Source organism: Salminus brasiliensis, chromosome 13, assembly GCF_030463535.1.
Source record: "Salminus brasiliensis chromosome 13, fSalBra1.hap2, whole genome shotgun sequence".
NCBI lineage: Eukaryota > Metazoa > Chordata > Actinopteri > Characiformes > Bryconidae > Salminus > Salminus brasiliensis.
The window spans coordinates 26,074,293-26,091,637 of NC_132890.1; the positions used below are offsets into that span (position 1 = coordinate 26,074,293).

The 17,345-nt window shown below is 38.4% G+C and overlaps 2 protein-coding genes across 2 annotated transcripts in view; one reads left to right on the forward strand and one right to left on the reverse strand.

The window, feature by feature from the left end:
• Window positions 1-2,917, reverse strand: part of abcc8b (ATP-binding cassette, sub-family C (CFTR/MRP), member 8b) — a 38,343-nt gene extending 35,426 nt beyond the window's left edge. Inside the window, exons 1-2 of the mRNA XM_072694632.1 lie at window positions 2,897-2,917; window positions 553-712 (exon numbers count right to left, since the gene is read on the reverse strand). Of these exons, the coding sequence (XP_072550733.1) occupies window positions 553-712; window positions 2,897-2,917 (181 nt within the window). The remainder of the gene's footprint in view (window positions 1-552; window positions 713-2,896) is intronic.
• Window positions 2,918-5,768: 2,851 nt separating this feature from the next.
• scamp5b (secretory carrier membrane protein 5b) lies at window positions 5,769-16,093 on the forward strand. The gene is made up of 7 exons (XM_072695074.1): window positions 5,769-5,964; window positions 8,236-8,303; window positions 8,510-8,629; window positions 10,205-10,361; window positions 12,727-12,828; window positions 13,008-13,125; window positions 14,586-16,093. The coding sequence occupies exons 2-7, from the start codon at window positions 8,297-8,299 to the stop codon at window positions 14,784-14,786; spliced, it is 705 nt and encodes a 234-aa protein (XP_072551175.1). The 5' UTR covers window positions 5,769-5,964; window positions 8,236-8,296; the 3' UTR covers window positions 14,787-16,093.
• The last annotated feature ends 1,252 nt before the right edge of the window (window positions 16,094-17,345 follow it).

Sequence of the window (17,345 nt, forward strand, 5' to 3'; positions counted from 1 at the left end):
CCATAACTGTAATATTTACAAGCAAATCACTCAGTACATTCATTTTTTGCTGTACCACACAAGCTAATGACAGAATACTCTTAAATGACCAGGCAAAGGATGTGACAGAGTAATCCCCAATCTTCTAAATTGAAATTGCTGTTAATGGTTGAGCTTATATTAACTCTTAAATCCATCAGCTCACTAATGACCCATGACATTACCTGCCCCCTCCACCCCCAAAGCATTTCCCCCGACAAGAGACAAAATGTCACAGTAAAAACAATTTGTTATTATTCGTAACATGTTTGGCCCTTTTAATAGTTAATATTTCTGTTAAATCATAAAATTTTTAGTGAGTTTAGGGCCACCACTGGGATGTCATTACATAACCTTGCCTTTTTGAAATGGTAACCTCATACTTTTGAATGGAGCCAATTGTATAAGATATAGTTCTATATAAGCCTTGTCCCGATGCAGCATTACTGGACAGCTCAACTCGCTTGGAGGAGAACAGTCCAAACTGCTGAACAGTTCATTCTGTTTGCTTTCATGTAAACAGAAGACTCTAACCAATGAAGAGGATGGGGAAGGTGCTGAAGAGGAGGAAGACATGCGGGACAACTCCCAGAGCGTCCAGGAAACAGCCATTATTCAACAGCCCATTGTCCACCTTATAGGCAGAGGAGTTATCAGTCCCACAGAAAGAGAGAGTGCTGTTGGAGATAGGAGCCTGAAAAAGAGAGAGAGTGTGTTCAAAATATGAGATGTACACTAAGAGAATATTGCACTAGATTTATGTGATTTAACTAAAATTTCATAATGCGAAAACACACAAAAAAACTAATTCAATTACATGCAGTGTAAATATCACATGTGACACTAATCAGCCAATCAGATCTTTACATTTCGATGAGCACTGTGACTTATGTACAGCGAAGAGATGAAAGAGTTTTGAGAAGAAAGTGTTAATAAAGCGAAACGTTAAAAGCAGTAATGTCTAATGCCACTCGTTATTAAGTTATTAAGCACTTTATTTTAAGATTGTTTTTTTTTACATTTGTGAGAAAAAAATGAGAAAAGGATATTTATTTAAAAGATACTATAAAAAAATATATAAATAAATAAAAGAAAACACTTTCCAGAAAAAAAGAAAATGCGCTGTCAGTTTTAATACCTGGACAATTTCTGTCATTTTACAATTCTGCTTAAAAAAAAAAATGAAATAAATAAATAAATAAATAAATAAATAAATAAATAAGAAAAAACATCATGTATAATTTCAAGAAAAATTAAGTTACTTTACAATCAGGCCTGTTGTTTTAAATACAATTCTGTATTTTGTATGTACTTGTTGTAAATTATCTAGTGGGAAAACTAACAATGAATCTTGCTGAAATATATTGAATTGTAATTTGATTTGATATTCAGCTGTTGACTACCAAAGATGCTCATTTAAATACTAGGCAGCTTCATTGTACAGGATTGGCTTGAGGAACTCTTCTCTAACTGAACCTTCACTGAATTTGAATGAATGTTTTAGATTTTTCAGTTTTAGCTGTTCAGACCAACAAGGAACCATTAAATGATCAACAAATAAATTATCTGGATTGTAAATGTAATAAAACTTTTATTCTCAGAGTTACACAGAATCATCTACAGTTCTGTTGTACAACTCATTCTGGGCTCTATGTCAAATAACTTGAGACATAGACAGTTATATGTGCCATCCTGAAACTAGGATGATTTTACTCATGTGCAACAACATTGTTTATTTATGTATTTATTTATTTACTAAAGACCCCTTACAGTTTTACCACTCTAAGCAAAATGGTCTCTAAATAACTGCTGTCCAATGAAAACATGTATCTCCATTTTTGTTCGTTTTTAGTTTTCTCCATGTTTTGAACCCTGTAGCTGCTCTCTCCACATTGTGTAAGTAATTCTGGATGAATGGACCAATAGAAATGCTCAAATTACTCTAAATAAACTCTTATTTTATATTAACGTCCATCCAAAGTTAAGAAAATTTTTGCCTTCTCCTGTAAAGTCCCGGTATGAGATACATGTTTTTCATTGGAGAGTGACGATATGCAGACTTTCTCTTAAAAGTAGTGGAATTCTTTTTGAAACTTACTATTTTGAAGTTTGAAGAATCATATGCAACAACGTCTTCATCTCAGAGAAGAACCTTTTAGCTATAATAACTTTAGATTCATAAATTTAACCCATTAACACTTGTTACACACTTAGGTGTATTACTCAGTAACTACAGGGGCTTTTGGGCAAACTGGTGTGGCTATTCCTCAGTGACAGAGGTTTTTGCCAGGCTTTTTAAAGGGTTAAACATTTAAATACTAATATATATATAATATATAATATAATATAAATCCCTGAAGACCCTCCCTCATTTTTAAGGGCACAGACTTTCACTTTAAAACATCTATAGGTTATGATCCATTCCCAGCAGCTCTGCTAACTGGTACTGAACATTTTTTGTAGCTACAAAAATATTTTGTGAAGGAGTTCTTAAAGTGCCATCTGCAACAGTTTCTCCACCACAGAGAAGAACCATGAAACTTCCAGTGCTTACCAGAGTTGTCATGGTTCTACACAGAACCCTCACTTTTACTGAAGAACCCTACAAGAACCTTCTTTTTTAGTGTACTAAAGGCAACATCAGCAATGAACAGCAGAGAACTATCTGCTGTGTGAAGTCCACTTTCAACACCTCATCAATTTAAAATGATTATATAGAAAATGATGAAATTATGAAAGCATATACGGTTTCATGCTGATCTACAGGTCATCATTCCACTGCCTCGCTGCTGAACCAGCCTCAGTGGAGAGGTTCCCAACTTTCAGAACTTCCCCATTGCCCCCCTAAATGACTTCAAACAGCAAGACCCACACTCACCGGTCTGTATCCGCGCAGCATCCTGACAGATAGACTTACTTCATTCCTCCCCTCGCGCCCAAACACACACACACACACAGCGTGAGAGAGAGTGTAATGTCCAGGTGGTCCATGCCAGGCTCTGGGGCTGCGCTGCCCAAACTGCGCTCAGCCAAAAAACACTAAAGCTGAGCTCTAATCCCGCGGATTACACAACACACACACACACACACACACACACACAGCCTCGATGCTGAACCGCTGTGTGGACCGAGAGTGAGTGAACGTGCCTGCGCGTGTGCCCGCGTGCGCGCGCACATGACTCCACCTGCTGTTCCAGATCTGAGTAGTCTGAGGGAGTTCACAGTCAGCGTGTAGACTGATCTGATGATCTGTCCGTGAATATGGTCTGATTTGTCAGTGGACAATACCCTGCCAACACACAGGTTAATATTAATATTAATAATAGTGATAATCATTATATTTACAAATGTGTAAGCAGTGGTGCCGATGATCACATGGCCAAAGTTCATTTTAAGTTCAAATGTAATGAAACTATGATGAGAATCAGAGTTTGTGTTCAGGCTTAATGATTTGAGGAAGACACACTGTCCTCTAGAGGTCATATTGTATATTACTGGTTAATTGCAAAGGGCCTTTATCCCTATCATTCATTCATCCAGCCTTCCATCTGTCTGTCTGTCTGTCTATCTATCTGTCTGTCTGTCTGTCTGTCTGTCTGTCTATCTATCTATCTATCTATCTATCTATCTATCTATCTGCCTGCCTGCCTGCCTGCCTGCCTGCCTGCCTGTCTGTCTATCTATCTATCTATCTGTCTGTCTGTCTGTCTGTCTGTCTGTCTGTCTGTCTGTCTATCTATTTATCTATCTATCTATCTATCTATCTATCTATCTATCTATCTATCTATCTGCCTGTCTGTCTGTCTATCTATATGTCTGCCTGTCTGTCTGCCTGTTACATTGTATATTACTAGTCAATTGCAATGGGCCTGTCTCTGTCTGTATGCCCATATGTCCATCTATTCACCCATCCATCCATCCTTTTGTGTCAGTCTGTCTGTCTGCCTACTCATCCATCCATTAACTCTTTCTACCTGTCTCTGTCTAACCATTCATCCATCCTTCCATCTATCTACTCTGTCTGCCTGTCTATCTACCTATTTATCTATCTTTCTGTGTATCCACCTGTCTATGTCTGTCTGTCCATCCATCTACTCATCCATCCAGCCACTCTGTCTGCCTATCTGTCCATCTGTTTAGCTATCCATCCATCCATCCATCCATCCATCCATCCATCCATCCATCCATCAATCTATCCAGCCATCCATCTATCTGTCTCTGTCTGTCCATCTGTCCACCCGTCTATCCGTCCAGCTAGCTAGCTGTCGGTGTGTCTGTCAATCCATCCATCCACTTTGCCTTTCATCTAAACACTTAATAATAATTGAATCCATTGCTAGCGGTTTTGTTCCAGTATGGTTGAGGTGTCTTGCCCCATTAAGGATGATATTTTGACCCTCTGCAGTGCATAATTCACGCTGCTCTGGAATTTAAGCTGGTTTATGCTGGTCTAATGCTGGTGTGGTATTGCTCAAATGGAGCAATGGACCAAAATATAATTTGCTAATGGCAGAATTCCCTTCCCTTAATGCAAAACCCCCCTTCTTATGAGGTAAATGCCCACCCTAATGGGGTAAATAGGTATTTCCTATGGGTAAAACACCCCACTTCTAAATAGGGACAACAAAAGCACTGGGATATTATAGACATCGACATAAACGCTGGTTTACACTGACCCAGCATATCTGGGTCTCAAAAACTCAACACAATGGATCATAAGAGTTAACCTGTAAGTCTTTTCGCACATTGGAGAAGTGAGGTGAAGTTTTTCTCATCAACTGAGAGCCTCTCTGTCTCAAACTCCTGGTGTACAGAGGCCTTCTCATGCTGAGCCATTCTCAACAGAACATCATTTAGTTGTGAGTTTCGGAGTCGGGCAGTGTTTAAAGCTTTGCTGGGTGTTTCAGATGAGCTCAGTGTGGGTTTAGGGTGTGATCTGATACAATGAGAGGATTCAGGTCTGTTGTGATCCTGGAAAATCTCCTGCCTAAAGCCAGACCCAATGCCAGTATGTCTGGTTAACAAAGCAAGCGCCTCTTTCCTGTACTGCTGAGAGTTGAGAGCATTGTACAGGAGCCTGTATATGGCCCATGCTTCAGTTCCTTACCCTCAAAGCACATTCAGTTGCTGATGCTGATGTTATGTATATCAGTTATTGAATTGTTATTGTTTTTTTTGTTTTTTTTGCAGATATTGAATTATTTATTTGTATTAGATATAGAATTATTTATATTAGTGGCTCATTCATTTGTAAAAACTACTGAATTATTATTTATTATAGATACTAAATCCTTTATTATAGTGGTTACAACCATTAATGGAGAAATGTGTTTTCCCATAATAAGGAGTTTTGACCCACTGGAGGGAATGTCTTGTCCCTACATTGGCTCACATTATCTCCATGCTCTGCGAGACTTATTTCATTGCTTAACTTTCTGTCATATTTAGCTTTTTTCCCCCATGTTCCCCATCCTGCGCTGGGATTGGCCAGTGCTTCGTATTCCTGAGCAGGCTGCCTGCCGGCGTCCAGTAGGTCGGAAGGCGGAGCTTGTCAGAATACAGGCGGAAAGAAAACCGCACCCTGTCCAGCGACTGTGGGGATGAATTGATGGCTCCTTCAGCACCGCGGACAGCGATCACAAGGTCAACGTGTGATTGGCTCAGCGAGCGGAAATAGGGCGTGAGCATACAGCAAAGGCGCCCATCTATTGGCTGGCGCACCGAGAACGGAAAAGCTCGCTCTTGTGGAAGGGAGGAGCCTCATAACAGGCAGGACTTTAGACGATCTAACTGCAAAAATAAACCAGAGATATAATAAACCTGATATTTCCCCACAAGCTGCTTAAAGCAGACTCAGTTAAACTGTAACTGCTAGTCGAATGAAAGGCATGGCATGCATTACGAGACTCAGGAGGTGTTAAACAGCCGAGCAGCGTGTACGAGAAGGTAAGAAGATTATTCTCACGACTCAACTGAGAGCCTCTCTGTCTCAAACTCCTGGTGTACAGAGGCCTTCTCATGCTGAGCCATTCTCAACAGAACATCATTTAGTTGTGAGTTTCGGAGTCGGGCAGTGTTTAAAGCTTTGCTGGGTGTTTCAGATGAGCTCAGTGTGGGTTTAGGGTGTGATCTGATACAATGAGAGGATTCAGGTCTGTTGTGATCCTGGAAAATCTGCCTAAAGCCAGACCTAATGCCAGTATGTCTGGTTAACAAAGCAAGTGCCTCTTTCCTGTACTGCTGAGAGTTGGTAGTTTGCTGTTTGGTGGATTAAGAAATGTCACTACTGCTTAAAACTTCAAACCATAAATGCCTGCATATAGCCCATACTTCAGTTCCTCACCCTCACAGCACATATGGTGCATGTCAGTTTCACAGCAGTTGCTGTGGTTATGTATAGCAGTTACTGATTTTTTTTCTTTTTGCAGTTATTGAATAATTTATAGTAGATAGTGAACCATTTGTAATAGTTACAGGATCATTTGTATTAGATATAGAATTATTTATATTAGTGACTCATTCATTTGTAAAAGCTGAATCATTTATTATAGATACTAAATCTTTTATTATGGTGGTTACAACCATTTATAAAAATGCTGAATCATTTTATAGTGGATACTGAATCATTTATTTTTAAGGCACTGAATCATTTATAGCAGATAATGAAAGATTTACAGTAGATACTGAACCATTCACGAGAGAATCAGAATCAGACTTTATTGGCCAAGTATGCTTACACATACAAGGAATTTGTTTTTGGTTACAGTAGCTCACAGTGCACAATAACTGACATTACAGAAGTAACAAACACACCCAACCTACACACACACACACACACACACACTGTAGTACAGATTTTTTATCTGATAGAGACACTATCAGACAAATAAAAGTGCAGTACAGAGAAAGAAGAGTGAGAGAACATCTGGATAGGATGTATGTATGTAATAGACTGTATTCAGAACGCAGTGTTGTAATGTAATGTATAGCTGTTCATGACTGTGATGGCGTGTGGGAAGAAGAAGCTTCTCTGTAGTATACCTGTATTGTTTATATCTGACAGTTGTTTCACTTGTAATTTTTTTAGTAGACAGTGGAATGACTGAGTTGTAATTGACTAGACTTCTATGCATCTACAGCCTTCTTTCTGTAGGCCTCAGAAAGCTCTTTGGATCTGGCCATGATGATACCACTCACTTCAACAATACACAATCAAGCTAAACTAAATCTCTGAGACACCAAACTAAATATCTGAGGTTTAAATAAGACAGGTTCCTCTGAAATCCTCTCTAACCATGTTCTAAACATCTGCAGCTGAGGTTCTGCACCTGATTGAAATGTGGGGTGTCCTTACTTTCTTCTCACAGGAAAGGGTTCATTTATATTCATTACTAAGGCTGTGTATTACCAAGAACCTGGCGATAAATATCACAATACAGGGGTTATGATTCAATAGAGTCAATATATTGTAATATATTTCGATACTGTCAGCAGGGTGATTTTTTATTCCAATTTTAGAAAAAGGACAACGTGAACTTCTTATGCAATCAGACCAGTGGGATCTGAAGAATCGAGAATCACTACAGTATTGCAAAACATGCCATGATACTTCTATATATCAATATTTTCTTACCACTCTGATCATTACATTTTACAAATAATTTTTTATTAAAATGTATGTTTAGTTTTATTACCTCCATTGTTCAGTATTTTTCAAATTGAGATGAAACACCCATATAAAAAAGACAAAGGTTTTCATGGGTCATAATGTTTTTGCACATGACTGTAGTTAAGTTGACAATAAAGGTTTAATTGATCTTGTTTTAGGTATTTTTTATTCTCGTGTTTAAATAATGTATAAGATATATCAAAGGAGCAAACTCACTAAGGTCACCAGGCATCTCAACATCTCAAGAGATTAAAAGGTGTCAAGTCTAAACTGCTCCTCCATTAGTTCTTGCCCATGTCCAGTGCTATGTCTGGGGTGCTTTATATACTGAAAATTGTAAGCGTCTTTGTGTTCTTGAAAAGTGCTATAGAAGCATAAAGTATTATTATTATTGTTATTATTCTTATTATTATTGTTATTATTATTATTGGTTGTGTGATACCTTATTTATGTAAAATGTTTGATGTATTTGACTCTATATATCCTATATTCATTTCACTTCAGGCTTGTGATATGTGCCAACTGTTCTGTTTCATCTCCTTTCAAAGCATATTCTTCACTTCAACACTACTGAAGAGCAAGTTTCCATAAGCTACATCAAATATCCCAATGGCTGGTATGTAAATCTATCCCATTTCAAACTACAAGAAAGCAATGCATGAAACTGAGCTTCCAGATGTGCGCTCCTCACTCTTATGATTTAGGAATAACACATCCAGATATTAGAATATAAGATGGATTTTACAGTTTAAGAGGTTAATATAATTATTTCATTATCTTTAAGCGTTCTAATAACCCACCGGTTCTTTTTCTGTGCCACAGAAAATAATTTCCCCCCTCTGCCTGGGTTTATCCCACTGAAGCCCTGCTTCTACCAGGACTTTGAGGAGATCCCAGACCAGCACAGGACATTGTGCAAAAGGATTTACTACCTGTGGATCTGTGAGTGTCAGAGTCTTCCTCATAAATGCTGCACAGCTCAGGAGGGTTTTGTAAATATAGCTTTTTAAAGGGCAGATTTGGAATTTTATGGAATGCCATGGAAGAGCCACTTTTGGTTTTGCTAGAAAACCAATGTTATCATGACAGCCCTGTTCATATGTGTGAAAATAGTTTAGGAGGACCCTTTAGCGTGTCATTGATTGTTCCCATCAATGTTTATCTCATCAATGAAAAGACTCATGAAATCACTCATTGATGAAGGGATGGTTTTTCATTTTGTCTGCAGTAACAACAAGATGAAAAATCTGCTACATAGCAATATTAGTATAACAATGACAATACATTTTAATGATGTGCTCTTTTCAGTATGTTTATCAGACATCTGTAGACTACTAGTGACTTACTGCCATCTCTTACTGTAGATATCCCCTGTACCTGAAACCCCTGCAGGTATTCCTGATCTCCGTGGTGATTTGAGTGTGGTGGCATGCTCTTGGTTTGAGTCACATATTGTCTCTGCTTTGTTTGTAAGTGCTTCAAAGCTAATGGGCCCTATCTTACACCCTGCACAAGGCGCATTGTGATGCTTATTGCTATCTTACACCCCGCCAACAGTCTATTTTCACACCCTCGGTCTGCTTCATTTAAATAGCAACGGTGCTTGCGAATATATCAACGCTGATAGACGTGGTGGTCTCGAAATGAGGTGTATTCAGGTAAATATCTGGCGTGGTGCTATCTTGGCAAGGGAAAACACGGGTGCACCACTGACTGAAAACAACTTAGGCGGATGTTAACAGCCAGACGATCATTTCTATCTTGTCAGTGAATTGCGTGCCCAACCCGCGTACACCTCCGCTTGTCACGCACACATGGACGCACAGCAGTGCACAAACCCATAGCTATGCAAACTTTTACATCATCAATAAACAGAAATACAAAATAAAATGACTTTATTGTATAGGCGACACACTCCACCGCTTCAGCAAGCCTTCCCAGGCCGTGAGCAACCTGTAAAAGAACCTTAAAGAGCAACATGGCAGGCGACATGCTGATTGGTTTATTGCACGTAACGCCCAAAACACACCCATGATTAATTAAAAGACTAAGTACATGCCTTTTGTGCGTTTCAAGCTGCGCAAGGCATTCTTCTCCCGTTGTTATGATAGCAAAGACACACTTGACAACCCTAAATCAAGCTGTGCGCTGTGTGGTTCACGGCTCGCTTAAAGATCGCTAAAATAGGGCCCAGTGAGTCACACTCTATGCAGTATGTTAGCTAGCCTTATGCTAATAACCTCCTTTAGTTTCTATATGTTTGGTTTGTGGCATGTTACTGTTGTTGTCGACGTGGTTGTAGCATGTGAGTGTGTGTTTGCCTTATGTTAACACTGTTAAATTAATGTTTGTGTGTGTTGGCTTTGTTTCGGGTGTCTATATTTACAACTTCTCACACTTCTTTCTAGTTTCTGTCTGCAGCAGAAACTTTAGGACAAAATTCATTTTGCAGTTTGTTTCTTTCTTTCCACACTATGCGGTAAACATCACACACTAATGCAACTGTGTTGTTTTTAGTATACAGTGCTACTCTGGCAGTGAACTTCATCGGCTGCATGGCGTGGATGTTTGGTGGTGGGGGAGTAACTAACTTTGGTATGTCCATCATCTGGCTGATCCTCTTCACACCCTGTTCCTACGTGTGCTGGTTCCGACCGATCTACAAGGCCTTCAAGTAAGTCCTGTTAAGCTTGTGATTCCCAGCCCTGTCCTGTCACTTGTAGTTCCCATGTAGTTCACAGTTTAGTGCTTTCCTGATTGTAATGCCCAAGCATACAGCCATGCAACCTTCATAGACAAACTTTGGCAGTTGAAAGGGTCATAGTGAACCTCATGACCTCACAACCTTTCCAACAAGTCAGTTACTTAAATTACTTCTAGTAGTGAATCAGTAGGCCAAACTAGCTTACCGTGGTCTCTAATAGCAGCAGAAATGTTTGGTGGGTGCAGGAAAATGCTACCTTTCCTAATATAGGTTGCCAGTTGTAAAGTTTGGTGGAGGAGGAATAATGCTCAGGAAATGTTTCCTTAAGGCGTGGCCTCCATTGTTCTAGTGAAAGTAAATCTAAATGTGATGGCATACAATCACAGTCTAGATAATTGTGTACTTCTGTATGAGTTTGGGTAGGACCCTTTTGTGTTTCGGGAGGAAAGTGCCCACAATGACAATTTCAACAATAAAATCTGCTTCATATCAACATTACAACAACTTTAATTTTAACATATTAATGACAAAAATGTAACAATGTCAAAGTAGCAATACATACCATCATGTAAAACAATTAGGACACCCCATAAAGGCCTTTTTTGTACAAATGTTTTATTTTTTTATTGAGTAGTTTAGAAATAAAAAAAAAAAAAAATATATATATATATATATATATATATATATATATGACAATCCATTTTTAACCACCACCCACTACCTTCCATCTTTGCAGTAGGAAAAGTAGAATTGTCAGAACTGTCCAGAATTACCCTTTTGAAAAAAACTAAATTCCAGAATGTATGCATGAAATCCCTTGAAAACCATTCTGCATAGACAAGTGGGAGAAACTTTCTCCTGACTTTTTAGACCCCTTTAGGTATAGTAGGCACAAATCTAGCGTCATTTTGTACAAACCATACCTACTTCCTATTAAAAAGAATAGCCAAACTGCTCATGAGCAAGAGGAACTCTCTCTTACTGTATCTCCTTTACTCCTAGAGGTGAATGCACATATGCAAACAGTACTGCAGATCACAAAGCTGTTGATTGCTTCTCCTTTAAGTTTAGTTCTTCTCAAATCTGTAAACGTAGTTAATTTGGTTTATCCTGTACAGAGAGTAAGAAAGAAGCAATATGGTGTAAAGGACTGATACCATGTGACACTATGCAGCATGTAAATACAATGTGATGATGTCACAAATATGCAGATTAGCACTTTGCATTTTGCATCATTTCGAGCAGGCTTTAGCTAACACTTTTGGCCTGTCAGCGGTTCATAGGCTGTTTAGGGGGTAAATCATGTTCTACAAATTAAACATTTCTTCACTTGAATTTGTTTAGTTGTTTTACCTCCATCTCTCAATATTGTCCAAGTGAAGATCAAATATATAAAAAAAAGGCATAGGGTTTCATGGGATGTATAGTGTATATATAGAGACCAAAATGCTATAGACAAGACAAGATGGGGGGCACAACAAAGTGGTGGGCCAGACAAAAGTGACAAAAGAAGGTAAGAAAGACCAGGTGATTTGCTAAACAAGACAGGTTGTTGGAGCTGGTAAGCTAACATTAGTAGCATGCACTAACTACACAAGGGTAACTATAAACAAGCTAAACTCTCACTAAATCAAAAACCCCCCAAAAAATGAGCAAAAATGAAAGAAAGGGTTTGTTGAGTTTGGTGTCAAAGAACCTGACTGAACTACACACAACCCTGACCTCAACCCCGTCTGACATTTTTTAAAGAGGAATTGGAATATTGACTGTCAGCCAGACCTTGTGGCTGACCTGAAGCGAATCTCTGCAGCCACGTTCCAAAATCTAATGGAAAGTCTTACTGGAAGAGTCCAAGAAATCCATATTAATGCTCATTGTTGTAAAACGACACATTCAGCAAGTACATATAGATAGGATGTTTGGTCGTCCATATGTCATGAAGTGCATATTGATTAATCTCTGGCTAATACTGGTGTATTATTCTGGGTCGTGGAGTTTAAGGGTATTAGCATTCCATAAAGGTGTTAGTATAGGTGTCAGTAGCATACTTCATAAATATCTCCTTTTCTAAGCAATAAAAAGCAGTCTGGGACTTGTTTATGCTGGAAGTATAGTTTTATATGAAGACAGTGCAGAAGATATTGAGGTATTCTGGGTTTCAACAGTTTGACACCAATTGTCATGGGAGCTTCTACATTGTCCACTACTTGACAGTTTTGAGAGCTCTTATTTATAGGCCAGCAAACAAGGCCTGTGGGTTTGACAGTTTGGGACAAAATAGAGTTTCCACCACCTATCTGCCATCATCTCACCCTGTCCATCGTTTTGTCTTCAGGACAGATAGCTCCTTCAACTTCATGGCTTTCTTCTTCGTCTTCATGGCCCAAGTTGTTATCTCTATTATCCAAGCCATTGGCATTCCGGGGTGGGGCGTCTGGTAAGAGGCTGCTGTATTTCTGCTTTGTTTATGGACACATTTCTGGAATCATGGAATCATTTGACTGGATAGAGCTGTCATTATGATTGGAGCTTTGTCTCTGCTTTATAAAACACAGCTATTCTTATACTGCATAAATAATATAATATGATATAATCTCCTTTTCTCTGCTCCTTCAGCGGCTGGTTAGGGACCATTACCTTCTTTGGCACCAGCATCTTTGCCTCTATCATTATGTTGATTCCCACCATCATGTTTACGGCTGTCGCTGTTTTGTCCTTCATGGCCTTCACTAAGGTAAGCTGCCGCACAGAAACTTCTCTTCATAACTCAAAACATTATCTTCATTTGTTATAGCTCATAACGTTCTTGCCATTAGAACTCATAACTTCATTCCCAAAAGTAGAGTGAGTCAGCACCAGCACATTTTAGTTGGACTATTTAACTTATGACTGGTTGAATTATTAACAACTATATGAATGTTTTGTACTTTTTGTATATTTATATTTATAATAATGGCATAATAATATAAATATTATATGCATATATTTACAACAGCATGCCACAATCGGACTGCTTATCTGCTCCTCCAGACATGAACAAATGTTGTGCATAATAAACTAGTGAAAAACTGCAAGAAACTAACAAATCCTGCCCCTAATACTTGGTGTTGCACATAGGGCCTAGCCCATTCCCTTCACCGATATTCTAATCACCCACTACATTACAGTCTCTTCACAGGGGTGATCAGCTAGGCACTTCTCTTCATCAGTGCTTCGCTAAATGAACCCCCTAACGCAGAAAGGCTTATTACACACTAAGCCGTATTACTCAGTAACTGCAGGGACTTCTGTTCACACTGGTGGGGTTATTCCTTGGTAATAGAGTTTAAGTTTGTAAGTAATTACACTTTTGGCCCAACGGTAGGCCCTAGGCTGTTTAAGGAGTTAAGCCCACCTCAACCACCAAGTTGTCTCAACCCACCAACGTTGTGGGTTCGATACCCAGGCTCGGCAAGCTGCCACTGTTGGGCCATTGAGCAAGGCCCTTAACTCTTTCTACTCCGCTGGAGTTGGCTGCCCACCGCTCTGGATGTGTGTGTGCTCACTGCTCTCCACTCAAATGGAGGAAGGTTCTCAAATGAGGAACCTTCAAAGAACCTTTTTCTTGAAGGTTCCTCAAAGCACCTTAAGAGGTTCCTCCACAGTTTCAAATCCAGAAGTTCTGCAAAGATCTTACACTTTCAAAAGTGTGTGCTGTTGCCATATGCCAGTGTTTATATTATATTACTTTATTTGAAATCTATAAAATGTAATAGCTTATAATTATGAATTATGACTGGAAAGCTGCTGAATTCCTTATGAAATCTTTATGAATGTTGTGTACTTCAGTGATACAGTTCATTAAAATGTCCTACAAAGAAGTTGAGTACATTTACATTTATGGTATTTAGCAGATGCTCTTATCCAGGGCGACTTACAAAAGTCCTTAATCATTCCCTCAGAATATCCAAAGCTAGTGTCACTAGACCCCAAATTCAAGATCATTTTGAGCCATGTCCCTGCCAGAAATGATTACCCAATAACCCTAATGCCTTTTGCAAGTCCTATAACCTGAGTGTGGAGATTACAAACCAACATAAGTGCAAATGCAATAAAATTTTTTATAGATATTTGTGATTTATTAAGTGCTTTTGAAAGAGTGATCCTTTAAACTCAACCTACTTTCTATACCTGCTTCTTTGGTCCATCCACCAGGTTCATAACTTCTACCGTGGCAGTGGAGGCAGCATGAGCAAGGCTCAGGAGGAGTGGACCACAGGCGCCTGGAAAAACCCCCACGTACAGGAGGCCGCACAGCAAGCAGCTCTAGGAGCTGCTCAGGGGGCCATGCAGCAGCAGCAGCAGCAGCAGCAGCAGCAGCAGTACTCCACGCCCAACTACGACAATCAGATGTGAAGAAGTTCTCAAATGTAAAGCAGGGAAAAGTGGAGGGGCCGACAAAACCAGGGCATTGTCCAGGAGCATTTGTGTCTTTCTTCTAAGGTAGGAGGGAGAGACTCAGGGATCTACTGGAATAAAGGTTGGAGTTGGAGTTTGATTGGAAAAGCATGCTTGCTGATTTCCTGACTGCTCATAGTCTGACATGTGAACCAAGTTCTAATGTTTTGGTTAGTTATATTTATAATTCATGCACATTTTGCAGGGAAAACCATACATGTAATCAAAAACGGAGAATCATTAATGAACCTCAAAAGGTAATTTCTTACTTCTCACTTGAGTTCTTCATCAGAAGAAATCTGCCATTGTGAAATCAGTATTGTACATGAGCGCTAGTGAGCATTACATTGATTTAGCAGCACATTCTTTTCTTCACTTATTCAGTAGTACTTCTAATGTGTAGCAGCAGTAGTAGCTGTGTACTGAGTGTCTGTGCAGTGAACGTTCATGCTTGTTATTTGAGTGAAAAAAGGGATTTTCTATAAAGTTTTGGTATACAGGTGTGGTTAAAAGTTTACATACACTCATTAATGATACACTGGAAAATTGACCATTCAATAATTTTCTTAAGCTGTTCTTTTTTGGGGAGCAGAATGTGAGCAGAGTGACAACATCCATCTTAAAAAAAAAAGAATTTGGTCAAAAGGTTGGATTTTTTAAATCAACACAGGGTCAAAAATATACACACAGCACACCTAATATTTGGTTACATTTATTTTAGTAATCCAGATGCTAGTCCAGATGGTACCACCACCATTCTTAACAGCTGGGACAGTGTTCTGTATAATAATAATAACAATAATAATATGAATAATATTTTAAATGTAACATTATCGATAACAGGGTTGTGGGTTCGATTCCCGGGCTTGGCAAGCTGCCACTGTTGGGCCCTTGAGCAAGGCCCTTTACCCTCTCTGCTCCCCGGGCGCTGGAGTTGGCTGCCCACCGCTCTTGTTCACCACAGTCTTGTTTGTTGTATTCAGCATGCTGTCCGTCATTCTGCCTCTGAAAATAATTGAAAAAAAGCAGTTCAATAAATCATTAAAATCCCAATATAATAATAAGTGTATGTAAACCTCCAAATGTAAGTAAACTTCCAAACTGTATCAACTGGTAGAGGTGTGCATGTAGTCTAGCGTAAACATGTTGTAACCTAAAAATGAGTCTCTGTTATTAGTAAATTATTGTTATTGAAACTTTATATTATTATAGTACAGTATAAAGTGTTTATATTTATTATAGTATACAGTATATATATATATATATATATATATATATATATATATATATATATATATATATAATATTTCTCTTATTACAAAGATAAATAAATCCATATGTTAACATGGACAAGTATACTCTGTTATATGTTCTGATATGGGAGGTACAAACTTTGTAATTAAGTAGAATGTTTTATTTTTTTATATATATATATATATATATATATATATATATATATATATATATATATATAAACAGTATATTTTGACTTCATGATTTCAAAGATTCACAATATGAAATGACAGCTTAGTGAAAATATATGTTAAATCATTAGGATTTGAATCTGTGCATTGATACTTATAGATCAAATTTTGAATGTCAGTATTTTTGTTACTGTATCATATTAAATGATGTCATATATCTAGTAAATTTAACTAAAATGAAAATAAAATGACATTTAAATAAAAATCCTATATATGTATCTATCTATCTATCCAGCTATCTATCAGTTTGTTTGTTTTTTTTTGCATAGGGTACCTCTACACTAAAGACATCCTCTACCTCCAAATTCTAAATTCCACCAAAAGGGGGCAGTATTGTTCCAAAAGTCAAATGCTACAGTTCCATAATCCCACCACAGAGGGCAGTATTTTTATTTTTATTTATTAGTATTTTTTTTGCAAATCCCTGATTTCCCTTGATGCTCCTCCGAGAGAACGTGCAGTCCAGATTTCCTGTTAGCTTAGCGGCAGTGTCGCCACTGTGTCCTCTATCAGCTTTTCAGACCAATAAATTCGCTCCCAGTAAAACACAGATTTAACCAGGTGCGCTTTCACCTCGGACGTCCTTTGAGAGTGGCCTGCTTAGATTGGAAATCCCTTTAAATAGATTTCTCTCTCTCTCTGGCTGGACATGCCTTAGCCATGTGTTTGTCCTGCCTGAGGCCTGACATCAGACCTCCCTTTCCTTGCCTCAGATGAAAATATACAGCAGCTTTGCATGATGGAGAAATTACAGCTATTGTGTAAAAGCCTCCCACCAGGGTTCTGCTCTTGCAGCTCTGTTCAACAATGGCAATAACTGATATACAATCTAAGAGTGTGTTAGTATAATAATATGCTAAAATATACAATATTGATTTAAATGTTATGGATTTAAGAGGACTGTATATGTGGCCTGAGGGCCATGTACAGGGTTTATCCAGGTCCATTTGAGCCTTTAACGATACCGGAATGAAGTTATTGAGTATTTTAAGTTGTCCTTTGATGTATAAAAAGAATTCTGAAAAATGATTTT